This window comes from Gigantopelta aegis, chromosome 9, assembly GCF_016097555.1.
Source record: "Gigantopelta aegis isolate Gae_Host chromosome 9, Gae_host_genome, whole genome shotgun sequence".
In the NCBI taxonomy this organism is placed as follows: domain Eukaryota; kingdom Metazoa; phylum Mollusca; class Gastropoda; order Neomphalida; family Peltospiridae; genus Gigantopelta; species Gigantopelta aegis.
Window position 1 is genome coordinate 10,305,608 of NC_054707.1, and position 13,403 is coordinate 10,319,010.

A 13,403-nucleotide genomic window follows, 5' to 3' on the forward strand; every position below is an offset into this window, starting at 1 on the left:
GCCTCACGTCAGATGGGTTAACCACATCACCGAGACTGGGCCTCTTGGACAAAACTCGGTTTTAGATTTCTGTGAGTCTCGCTCTGTCTCCGTCTCCCTCAGTTCTGGGCGGTACGCCCCACCTCTACCCCACCCCTACCCCACCCCACCCCACCCCTACCCCACCCCACCCCACCCCTTGAATGGCATGTTTCCCAGACGCTCGATCCTCATTCGTGCCACAACTGTTCTTCCCTGATAAGAAGAAGGAAATGTTTTATTTAACGACGCACTCAACACATTTTATTTACGGTTATATGGCGTCAGACATATGGTTAAGCACCATACAGATACTGAAAGAGGAAACCCGCTGTCGCCACTTCATGGGCTACTCTTTTCGATTAGCAGCAAGGGATCTTTTATATGCACCATCCCACAGACAGGATAGTACATACCACGGCCTTTTATATACCAGTCGTGGTGCACCGGCTTGAACGAGAAATAGCCCAATGGGCCCACAAAAAGGGATCGATCTCAGAACGACCGCTGACGCCGTATAACCGTAAATAAAATGTGTTGAGTGCGTCGTTAAATAAAACATTTCTTTTTTTCTTTCAGAACGACCGCGCATCGGGCGAACACTTTACCACTGGGCTACGCGCCGCTCTTCCCTGATAACGAGACTTACAAAAGGCAAATTGTCATCAATAGTGATTATTCCTCCACGACACTGTAGCAATCAAAACAGACCTTGCATATTACTCGATGAACACTTCACGGGAAAATGAAACATATGGAAAATTATAAACACAGTTAGTTCCCTTGTCTTGGGCAGAACTCACTGGCGAGGTCATAGGTTGTGCCCACGAAAGGCGTGCCTGAACAGTTTTCTGCTGGAAGTACGACAAACAATGTCCACGTCTATACCCATTGACATAGTGCATACAGCTAAAACCAGTGTCAACAGCCCACACCAACAGTAAACCAGCTATGATTATCGAATGGCGGGAAAACACGTTTGTGGAAGTTCAGCTAGTGGGGTTTTGGGATAGTTGTTGTTTGGTAGGGTCGTTTTGTTCAAAATATTAAATGTTACAAGTTGTTGATTGTTCAGTCGAAAGTGTGCATCCTTGAGGATCGCAGACCATAAGCGTACTAGACAGGGTACAGGGGGAGCAACTACCCCCATCCCCCAGTGCTGGAGAACATCATCAAATTCTGGCGAACACGATAGAGATATTCGGGCAAAATATGCTGGGCTGAAACCTTTTGATTGTGCATTTCCATCATTCTACTCAAAATATTAGTTGTAATTCGTGTCAAAATGTGTAGTGATTCGTTTGCAATCCTATATAGTTGTTTAGCAGTGATGCTAATGTAAATAAATATTGTTATCTAGATTTGGGCATTTTTATTTAATTCGGGCAAAAACGGCCTCCCCTTTCCTCCCCCTACAAAAATGGGAACCAATACGCCTATGTCGCCTCCCCAAACACGACCCCGCCACGTAAACCGTTCGGCGAGATTAATATCCAAGGCAACTATGGTTTAGAACAGTACAGCACTTTATACACTCAAGACACCGTTTGTGTTACATTTGAGGTATTTAACTAACATTTCGGCAGGAAATATATTGCATATAAGGCTACGTACACAATAATCAAACTTATAAATAAATTAATGTACGACACATCATTAATCAATTTCACAAATGTACATAAATTCCTTATGATATACCTCTAATCAAACATATAAATGTATATTATATGTATATGCTGTCCTTGCTTGTAGGAATGTACATATAAAAGATCATGTTTGTTGTTGATCGGATCGTGGATTTCTTCTCGATTTTTAGACTACGAGCACACGGGGCAATTATTATACGCCAGACAAATAACAGATGTCGTGCGGTTTAGTTTGAACGGTTTCGCTCTCAAGATGGCTTATGACGAACGCACACGGCAGTGAAAAACACGTTTTTCCGAAACAAAAACATGTTTAGGTTGAGTTCGGTTGCCGTGTGCGTTGCCGAAAAAAAAAAAAAGAACATTTTGCAAGTTTAGCGAAACGTGTTTCGCGAATATAACTTGTTTCGTTTCTAAAACACGTGCAGGCATTTCTAGTCCAAGAGCTAGGGGTGGGGTGAGGTGGGGGTTGGGGTTGGAAGGGGGTTGGGGTTGGGGAGTTATTTAACTGGAAAGGTCCAAACGGTCTGAGAGTATTTTTGAATACCCTGATATAGTCCGTGGGCTGAGGGGGCCCACCTTGCACACATCCCACCACACACACACGAATTGACTAAACTATGTTTTTCTAACAGTTTGGACTTATATTTTAGGATTATGAATATTAACATTGGATAAACTGGGACGCACTATGGTTTTGGACGGGTTAAAATAAACCATGACGCAAGATGTTTTAATTAGAATTATGGGGTAGGGATAACAAAAAAAGGACATGACTTAAGTTTAATTTAACAGAGAATACTCTGTGACCACTCAAAATATTGGTAGTGGTGACTTCTGTTCGTTGGTGTGTGTATTATAATGATTATGTAGGTCAACTAAGGTTAAGATGTCACAGATTTCAAGCAATGCTTAAAATCTGACATATAGGCATTTATTTGATGAGTACTCGTTTAATATTCAATTATTTTTGTGTTAACAACTTGAAAACTGTAGGGGACATATCTTGCAACACATCCGAAGTATTAGTGTTCATTTATTTTGCAAAGTAGTGTTTGCGTGACAAATGGAAAAAGGTCGTATTTTTAACGTTAACAAAAATGTAGCTGTAGCTAAGGGGAAATAAAAATGGTCATACCTCTAAACCAGATCAATGTATACTAGTAAGCTGACATTAAACATATTGATATTGGTGACAGGTACACGCATACCAGTGAAATAGTCAATTGGGGTCAATAGGTAGGTCATCGGAGGTCAAAAGGTCACGGATTTCTAGCAATGCTTAAATTCTGACATCTAAGCATTTATTTGATGTGTACTCTTAATATCCAATTATTTTTATGCGTTAACAACTTGAAAACTGTAGGGGACATATCTTGCAACACATCCGAAGTGTTAGTGTTAATTTATTTTTGCAAAGTAGTGTTTGCGTGACAAATGGAAAAAGGTCGTATTTTTAACGTTAACAAAAATGTAGCTGTAGGTAGGTCATCAGAGGTCAAAAGGTCACGGATTTCAGACGACGCTCAAATTCCTACACCTAATCAAGTGTTTGATTAGTACTTTACTGATGATCAATTATTTTTAAAAACTGTAAGATAGATACCTTACAGCACGTGCAAGGCATAAGTGTGCATTGGTGTTTTAAAGTGGGTTTGCGTGACATTAGCAAAACAAAATACTGTCATGCTATGAGAGAACTATGAATGGTTGTAACAATAAACCATATCAGTATATATTAGAAAATAAACATTCCAATTGTTTATATTGGTGCTAACCATACACACACACTCACACACACACAGAGAGAGAGAGAGAGAGAGAGAGAGAGAGAGAGAGAGAGAGAGAGAGAGAGAGAGAGAGAGAGGGGGGGGGGCAGTAGAGCACAGCACAGACACACCTGTAAAATATCTTGGTTCACCAGAGATTAATAATTAATCACTGTCGCTATCACTACTTGATACTTCTTTACTGTCACTACAGCTGTCATCATCATTGTCATCGTTACTGCCTTCCTCTTCGTTGTCAGTGTTGTATTGGACCTCTTGTAGGATATCAGCCAATGTAGGTGGCAGGATTTTCCCATTACGCCAGTTTGGTTCCAGTCTTCCTCCATGTCCACCAGCGGCAGTCCACCCATTATTGTCTGTCGGTTCCGGAATAGCTGGTTTGGGTGTATGGACTCTCTTCCAAATCCCTACTTGATAGTTTACCCTTTTAATGTGTTCATGCAGGCAACTTATGGCGGTGGTAAAGTTGACAGGTCAACATTTTTCCTGGGGTCGAGTTTGCTTCCTGTCAGCCCACACTTTGACATTAACATAGACAAACGAAGGTCATCCACTTTGGTGGTAGATGTCATCTAATACATCATGCAAGTAAATGTTTCTGAGCTAAGAGAAAGATCCCCAGTGACTTGCCAGGACTCGCCAAGCTTCTATAAGTCAAAGTTCTTTATCTTATCTCTGCATATTTGCAGTACAGAGTCACCCTTGTGTCAGTTTCTTCTTGGTCAGACTCTAACATGGGTACTTCTGATATGAGGACAGTTTGCCCATCGGTAGATGTCAAGCTATATGCTTTATTTTCACAAATAGTGATGACCTCTTTATTGTGCTAATGTCATGCAATTTTTAACAGTTTGTTTTTTGCACGTGCTGTAAGGTATCTTACACTTTTTAAAGTTGTCAGCATAAAAATAATTGATCATCAATAAAGTACTAATAAAAAACTTGATTAGGTGTAAGATTTTGGGCATCGCCTGAAATCCATGACCTTTCGACCTCTGATGACCTACCTATTGACCCCAATTGAATATTTCACTGGTATGCGTATACCTCTCACCAATATCAATATGTGGAATGTCAGCTTGCTAGTATACACTAATCTGGTTTAGAGATATGACCATTTTTATTTCACTTAGCTACAGCTACATTTTTGTTAACGTTAAAAATATGATCTTTTTCATTTGTCACGCAAACACTACTTTGCAAATTAAATGAACACTAACACTTCGGGTGTGTTACAAAATATGTCCCCTACAGTTTTTAAGTTGTTAACACAAAAGTAATTGAATATTAAAAGAGTACTATCAAATAAATGCTTATATGTCAGATTTTAAGCATTGCTTGAAATCTGTGACCTTTTGACCTTTGTTGACCTACATAATGACAATAATTATAATATACACACCAACGAACAGAGGACACCAATACCAATATTTTTAGTGGTCACAGAGTATTTTGTGTTAATTTAAACTTAAGTTATGTCCATTTTTGTTATCTCTACCCCATAATTCTAATTTTTTTAAATCTTGCGTCATGGTTCACTTTAACCCCTCCAAAACCATAGTGCGTCCCAGTTTATCCATTGTTACCATTCATAATCCTAAAATATAGGTCCAAAACTGTTAGAAAAACATAGTTTAATCAATTTGGGGTGTGTGTGTGTGTGTGTGTGTGTGTGTGTGCAAGGTAGGCCTCTTCAGGTTTCATATTTACATCAATGTTGAGGCGGGATGTAGCCCAGTGGTAAAGCGCTCGCTTGATGCGCGGTCGGTTCGAGATCGATCCCCGTCGGTGGGCCCATTGGTAATTTCTCGCTCCAGCCAGTGCACCACGACTGGTATATCAAAGGCCGTGGTATGTGCTATCCTGTCTGTGGGATGGTGCATATAAAAGATCCCTTGCTACTAACGAAAAAAATATAGGTTTCTTCTCTAAGACTATATGTCGGAATTACCAAATGTTTGACATCCAATAGCCGATGATTATATATCAATGTACTCTAGTGGTGTCACAAACTATATTTTTGATATATGTAGTTTATGGAATGGGGTTTCTTAGTTGCAAGATCTATTCCTATTTTTTATTTTTTATTTTAATGTTTTTAATAACAGTTTGAAATCTGCGCCATGAAGGAATTAGGGATATGGTTGTAGGTCAGTCAATATACAAGATAAAATAACAAATGACCCCTTATTTTAACACTATTGGTCTCTACTATTCAAAGCATTTCAAACAATGTAAATATCTTTAATTAAGTCAACAGAGGTCAAAAGGTCACCATTTTGGACCGACGCTTAAACTCTGGGCCCTATTTAAGTGAAACGTTTCTGTCATTTCTGTAAAATGTGGTTTATCAAATCTTTTAAACTATTTCAACATTGTTAAAAACATCAAAATTTTAAAAAATTGGATTAGATTTGGCAACTATAAAACCCCATTTCATAAACTACATATATCAGGGTATTCAAACCTTTTGGACCTTTTCGGTTAATTACCCACCCACCCACCCCTCTACGTAACTCCGATGTGTTTCGCTGTGTGTGTTGTTTGCTAAACACAAATTCACTACTGCCGAAACATCAATCGACGATAAACCAATCAACGAACGAATGCGAGGCGCATATCAAAATCTCCACCCCCAGCGAACCGGCGTGGTCTTGTAATCATGTGACTTCACAATCTGGGGGTGCTACTTGTCGTGTTTCGCATGTTTTCATTCGCCGTCTGCGATATTCGTTTCGGACGTCTGTGGTTAACATTAGTGTAACGAAAGAAGGAAGGAAATGTTTTATTTAACGATGCACTCGACACATTTTATTTACGGTTATATGGCATTAGACAAAGTTAAGGATCATACAGATATATAGAGAAGAAACCCGTTGTCGCCTCTTCATGGGCTACTCTTTTCGATTAGCAGCAAGAGATCTTTTATATGCACTATGCCACAGACATGATAGTGCATACCACGGCTTTTGTTACACCAGTTGTGGAGCACTGGCTGGAACGTGAAATGGCCCCAATGGGGCCACTGACGGGAATCAATCTTAAACCGACCTGCATCAAGCGAGCGCTTTACCACCCGCCCCAACATTGATGTAAACATGAAACCTGTTTCTGTTTTTGAAAAACAGTTTTATGTGCCGTGTGCGCTAGGCTTTAGCTTCTGTCTGATGCTGGTTTAGATTTGTCAAACCAGTCTTGGGGTGGCAGTTCTCCAGTATTTTCAGAATGGATATAATTATGATACAGAGAGAGGCAGTCCTCCAACATTGCAGAAAATATATATACTCTTCAAAAAAAAGTAGGGGAACCTGAAATAATAAAAAGAAGAAGAAAAGAAATGTTTTATTTAACGACGCACTCAACACATGTTATTTACGGTTATATGGCGTCAGACATATGGTTAAGGACCACACAGATTTTGAGAGGAAACCCGCTGTCGCCACTACATGGGCTACTCTTTCCGATTAGCGGCAAGGGATCTTTTATTTTCGCTTCCCACAGGCAGGATAGCACAAACCATAGCCTTTGTTGAACCAGTTATGGATCACTGGTCGGTGCAAGTGGTTTACACCTACCCATTGAGCCTTGCGGAGCACTCACCCAGGGTTTGGAGTCGGTATCTGGATAAAAAATCCCATGCCTCGACTGGGATCCGAACCCAGTACCTACCAGCCTGTAGACCGATGGCCTAACCACGACGCCACCGAGGCCGGTCTGAAATAATAATGTTAATATCAACTATTAGACCGAACATACGTTTTGACACCCTAGTAAAGAACGTTCAGGTCTGTTTATCAATATACCGAAACACATTCCATAGTTTGCACATGCATCACGTAATTGCCCCGTACACGTGCGTGGAGTGTCATTCTCGATTTTCAGAATTTCCAGGAAAGTCCATTAAAGGGACACGCCCTAGTTGTTAACCATTACGCCGTTGTTTTGCGCTATTAAACCCATTTTCTCACAAATAAAATTGCAATTTACTTACATTTTATTATTTAGAATATACATTTCCATTCACCTGAAGTGTTTTTTGGTAATCCCGGTAATCCTGGTGTTTGTAATACCACAAAATGCATATTTCGTATTTCTTAAAAACGCATCTGAGAAAAAAACGTTGAGTAGACAATGTCTAATCTATTTTTAGAGGGGATCTTCCCGTTTCAACATCACAGACGTTGGTATACCACGTGGCCGTTATCATTTTGGTTCGGTTTGTTTTCTAGTGCACGGTTCGCGCAATCAACATCCGATTTGTTGTCGTTTGCTTGTCGTTCATTTGTGAGGTTTTTCTTCAGACAAGTAAGTATCTCAATACAAAACGTTACAAACCCTTAAAACCAATACTTTTGCTAAGTCTTACGATATCTGGAGAGGGGATACAACCTTAGGGGGTGGGGGTGGGTGGCACAAGCTATATTGTTACCTTTATTTAAATAGAGTAGGAAAAAAAAAAACCTTACATTTTCGTCCTGGGGAGGGGAAGTGCCTCCCCACCTCTGGTTCCTACAGACTGTACTACTACTACCACTACCACCACCACTATCACTACCACTACCACTACTACCAACAATAATAAAGGGTGCATCTAACTGCTAATAACAATAGGTTAGCCACTAGTATCCGGTGCCGAATAGCAAATGTAGGCTAATTGCGGTTTATATATAAAATTTATTATTTCAAACACTGTAGTATAGTCAACATGGTCAGTGACGGACTATCATTGTCGTCTTATTCCGATTCAAGTATCATGATTGCTGCAGCAGCCACTTCCTCAACAGAAGCACCCATGTTGGTAAAGTAACTTCCTGTTCCAAACTCATTCCTTTCGCTGTCCAGGACAGAACAGTTGGAACATGCCCAGGAGAGATGAAAGGAACGCATCCCAAGTCTGTGTGCACTCTGGAAAATTTGTCGTGACATAGGCATTTCTGTGCTTCGAGCGACATATACCGGTGAAATCAGAATACTAACTTTCAAAATTATTTCAAGTAATTGGGTCACGAGGATTCCCATGGTATTTATCGATATAAAACCTGATTTTTCACTCTATTTTATAAAAACGTGATCTAAGTGTGTTACAGTTTTGTAGATTAACCAAAATTAGAATTAATTTTCACGGGCTGAAACTAGGGCGTGCGACTTTAAGCACTGTGGAACATTGTTTCTGTCAATCTTTTTCATTCTATTGATCATACAGTTGTTATTGTTTTGTATTTGGTCATTTTTATTGTTTGAATTTGCGATTTACTGACAAAAAAAACGTCAACTTTCAAATTTCACTTCTGACCCCAATCGTCCTTCAGGATCTTTGGTGGTCATAAAACCTACTGTAATACTGAAGTACCGGTTGTAATGTTTGCCCAATTAATTCACTATTATCTTATAACCATTCCCCACAGCTAATATACCTTACAATTTTGGCAATTGGAAATTCTTATTAGAGTTCCCCTACGTTTTTTGAAGAGTATAATTAATGATCCCGAGAGTAGCAGTCCTCCAGTATTACAGAAAAGATATAATTATTATCCTGAGAGTGGCAGTCCTCTTATAAACGAAAAATCCAGCAATAGTTCGTTAGAGCAGTCAGGACATTGTCATGACACCCATTAGACTGCCATATGCAGAGATACGATTTTGAAATTGTTAATGATTATATCGTTCAGATAAGCGTACCATACATTATGAAGACGGTACGCGTCATTGGTGCTTAGCGCAAATGTTGTGCAACTCAACAGTTGCTCAATAAACGTTTTGGTGCATTGAGGAGGGGAAAAAATCACGTTCTAAAATTGCGCCCTTTCCGCCTACATAGACTTTTAAGTGCATTGATTTATTAGAAACTGACATCACGTCCAATTTCACGTAATTTAAGGCAAACAGTTACATTTTACCGATGAGTGGGTAATAAAATGAAGTAATAAATGTATACGTTAAATGGAGACCGTGGATAGTTCATCTACTGAGCGGCGAGGTGATGCCGGTGCGTGACTTGAATTCGACGCCAGGAAGACTCGACAGATTCCCATAAAGATATCCAAATCGAAACGCAATACATTCATAGTCACGCACGTCCAAAGCTGGGTTCGAAATGAACACTTGTCTGGCTTGCACTGGTGTAGCCAGGATTTTTATACTGGGGGGCCAACCCAGTTTTATGGGGGGGGGGGGGGGCAACACTACGTATTCATGTATGTTTGATTTTATCAAATTTAATGCAGTAAATTAAAAAAAGAAGATGTGTTTGGGGGGTTACCCCCCCCCCCCCCCCCCAACATTCGCTACGTCATTGCCCGTTGTACTGAGAAGTAAAAATCCGCCCAGAGAAGCAAAATGTATGTCAATGGTTGTCCAGTGTACAAGTAAAATTTTCAACGCGATTTCGACTTAAGCAAACAAAAACGTCTTTGAATTTGAATAAAACAAACCACTTATTGTGACAAATGAAAATATTGGAAGTGGATTTCTAAATGTACTTGTTCGAGAGAACAAATACGATGGGTCCAAGACAGGCGTGTTTGAACTTTTAGTGGAAATAAACTTACATAGAGTTATATTCAAAACAAAATGAATTAAAGGGACTGTCCTGAGTTTGTTGCAGTTGTTGAGATGTTGGCAACTAACAAGACTTTAACGACTGTAATTATATTTTACCCACATTTTTCTGCATAAAATATTAGTGGTTTTATATTAAATGTGATTTTGATCGTTCTAGTGTTTGTATTAAGTCCAACTTCATTTTATTTTCAATATATGTTTTTCGTATGCATGAAATTATTGGGAGGTAAAATCCAGTTTGAGCTAATTGCAAACACTAGGACGACCAGAAACATATTGAATATACAGCCACTAATATTTTATGCAGAAAAATGTGGTAAAAATATAATTACAATCGTTAAAAAGTATTGTTATAAATATAAATAAATATATTTAATATGTAATTTTAGTCCTTAAACGATTTTATTAGTGAGAAACATCTTACAATGCAACACAATCTGGGTAGTCTCTTTAAAAGGCAAGTAGACGTTCTGGTAATTCCAGATTCCTCCCCACACCATGATGTGTTGCCCATCCCATGGATCTCTCTTCGTCATACTAGCGTCTATATAACGTTCGCCACCTTACTCTGGCATACGCGGTAGAAATACAATACCGACTTTTATCTGAAAGAGTTGTTTATCCATTGCTGGTGGCGTCAAGTGTTGGCGAGCGGTGGCCAATTGCAGTTGTTTTGAGTCAGAAAAATTACCCGAGCAGGACGTTGACATGAATGGTTGTTAGATGCCAAGCGAGGACAAACCATGTCGGTACTGATGGGTTGTTGCTATGTTCCAATGGTTTGATGAGCTGTCTCAATGGTTCTAATGAGCCGGTCTTGCGGATGTTGAGCAGCATATCTTGTCGAGGGTTGGCAATACAAGGTATTTGACTTGCAACGTCCCAACGTACCTGTAATGGTGGTGTCCTCGTCAATAATTTATGATGAAACATTCCACAGACACCACAAATGTGTACCAAAAAAGCGACTTTCTCAGATCTTCCAAATCATATATTCGAATATTTAAAAATAAGCATACTGAAACCCACTAATATGTGATGTTTCTTTTCCAGTTCAGTATATATATCAATGGTGTAGGGCAACCAACCAGCTATACAGTGGTTCAGCGTATTGTGCTGTCAAAGTAGCAAAGGGGCACATTTTAAATGTCCACTGCTTCCATAGCTTAAAAGGTTTGTCCATGAATATCACGCGGAAAAGAAAGCAGCAGTCAAACACCATAATCTATGTACGGTTTGTTCAGAAGTCATCTTTGAGGATGGGGCATCCGATATATCTATTGAATATGTTCGTTGGAACTATATTTGTGACGTGTGGTTTGTAATTGTAAACGTTTCATGGATCTTAGAAATACGTATTCCCTTCACAACTCTGCACAACAAGTATAACAATAATATTCACTGGGCCACCATAACAGGTTGAACTTGATTCAGGAAATTATTTAATATTTGTGTATTAATTTGGACGTTTCAAAACTTGATAATAGTCTACATGAAGGTAGTTAACACACAGCTTAGCCATCACCTAATTTTAGAATTGTTTTGTGATATTCGAATGCATTCTTACTCTTGAAGTTCAGTAAACAACTGATGTAACACCTTGCTAGTGATTTGATTGTGCCCATGATAAAACACAAAATGTTAGGAAGCTTGATACCACTAAAGTGGGTTTATGAATAACACTTTGTAAGAAGGTAGAGTTAATACGCATGTTTACCAATTAACTTAAATTAATTTGGAATGATTTTACGAACTTGACATATGGCATAAATACTGTAATAAAGTTGAACGTGGGTTTTTTGGTAAGAACAAGTTTATTGCATAAAGTATTACATAACACTTATAGCAAACATACACTGAAAAATACAAATTAAATGTAAAGTCCGTGACTCAGTAAGACGGCTAGTTGAAGAAAATACATGAAAGTATAAAGCTGTGAAGAACAGATAAAAACCAATTATAACAATAACTGGCGTCTCTGCACAGCAAGATGTACATATTTTGCTAAATTAATAACAATTTTAGGAGTATCACAAGACATTAGCCTATAAAACTTTTGGATATTTGGCCATCTATTGTAAATCTTATTTAAATACTACTGTCTTAAATCTCTATACATTGGGTAAACTAACACAAAAGTGATATTCATTTTCTATAACTTTAATATTACATAATGTACAAAATCTCTGATCATAAGGTGTATTATAATAGCGACCCGTTTCGCATAATAGATTATGAAAGGACAATCGTAGTCTGGTTAGTGAACGTTTTAAATGTGTTGATGAAATAAAAGATAAATATTTTTCACACTCAAAACTTTGTTTGAATTTATTATGTTTTAATTTAGAAATAAATGACGTTGATCGTTCAATTCTTTTAAATATTGATCCAATATCCGTTGTTTAATATATGGAAAGTAAGGCAACACTTGATCTTGACTCCACCAGACATCTGACATACCAAGACTATCTAACATACATTTAACACCATACGCCCACTTCAATCCGTTATATGAAATATTATTTGCGTCTACTCTTAAAATATTGTAAACACGATATAAAATGGAGTTTCTATTCGAAACTATCTTTAACCAATATTTAATAATTCTTTCATATCTGCTAATAAACATTGGCATACGGCCCATTTCACAATATACAGAGACATTGGGTGTTGTCTTTAACTGATAAGACATGTTTACAATATTTCAGATGTACACGCTCTATGTGAGGGGATTTGTTTAATGACACCACTAGATCACATTAATTTATTAATCACCAGCGACTGGATGTCAAACACTTGATCATTTTTACATATAATCTTAGAGGAAACCTGCTTAGTTGTCATTAGTAGCAAGGACGCTTTTATATGCACTTTCCCACAGACATACTATAATAAACAAAACCTACCGAATTTCAAAAGAACTAGTCTTATAATAGTTTGTTTTTTCTTATGAATTTGGCAGCAGGCAGAGTCAAAAGGTATTATAACAATATATCGTTGAACATAACAAACAAACAAAAAATTCCCATAAGCAGCCAGGGAAATTTTCAATGCACTTTCCGAGACATACTATAATAAATAAAACTTAATGATCTTCAAGAGAACTAATCATAGAATAGTGTGTGTGTGTGTGTGTGTGTGGGGGGGGGGGGGGGGGGGGGGGTCTTAAGAATTTAGCAGCAGACAGTCTAAAAGTACTATATAATAAAATTTAATATGTCGTTAAACAAAACAAAACTATGATAACTAAAACTTACTGATCTCCAACAGAACAACATTGACGTGCCACGCCCGAGTCTGGTATCCCATGGACACGAGCTTGGTGTTTTGACAGCACGAGGACACACGCGCTGTCGTCAGCCACTCATTTCAAACTGCGTGCTGCGAT

The 13,403-nt window shown here is 38.4% G+C and overlaps 1 protein-coding gene across 1 annotated transcript in view; it reads right to left on the bottom strand.

Moving 5' to 3' along the window:
- The window catches only part of LOC121382064, a 31,602-nt gene extending 18,199 nt beyond the window's left edge, over positions 1–13,403 (bottom strand). Inside the window, exon 1 of the mRNA XM_041511544.1 lies at positions 13,273–13,403. Coding sequence (XP_041367478.1) covers positions 13,273–13,324 — 52 coding nt within the window. The 5' untranslated portion in view covers positions 13,325–13,403. The remainder of the gene's footprint in view (positions 1–13,272) is intronic.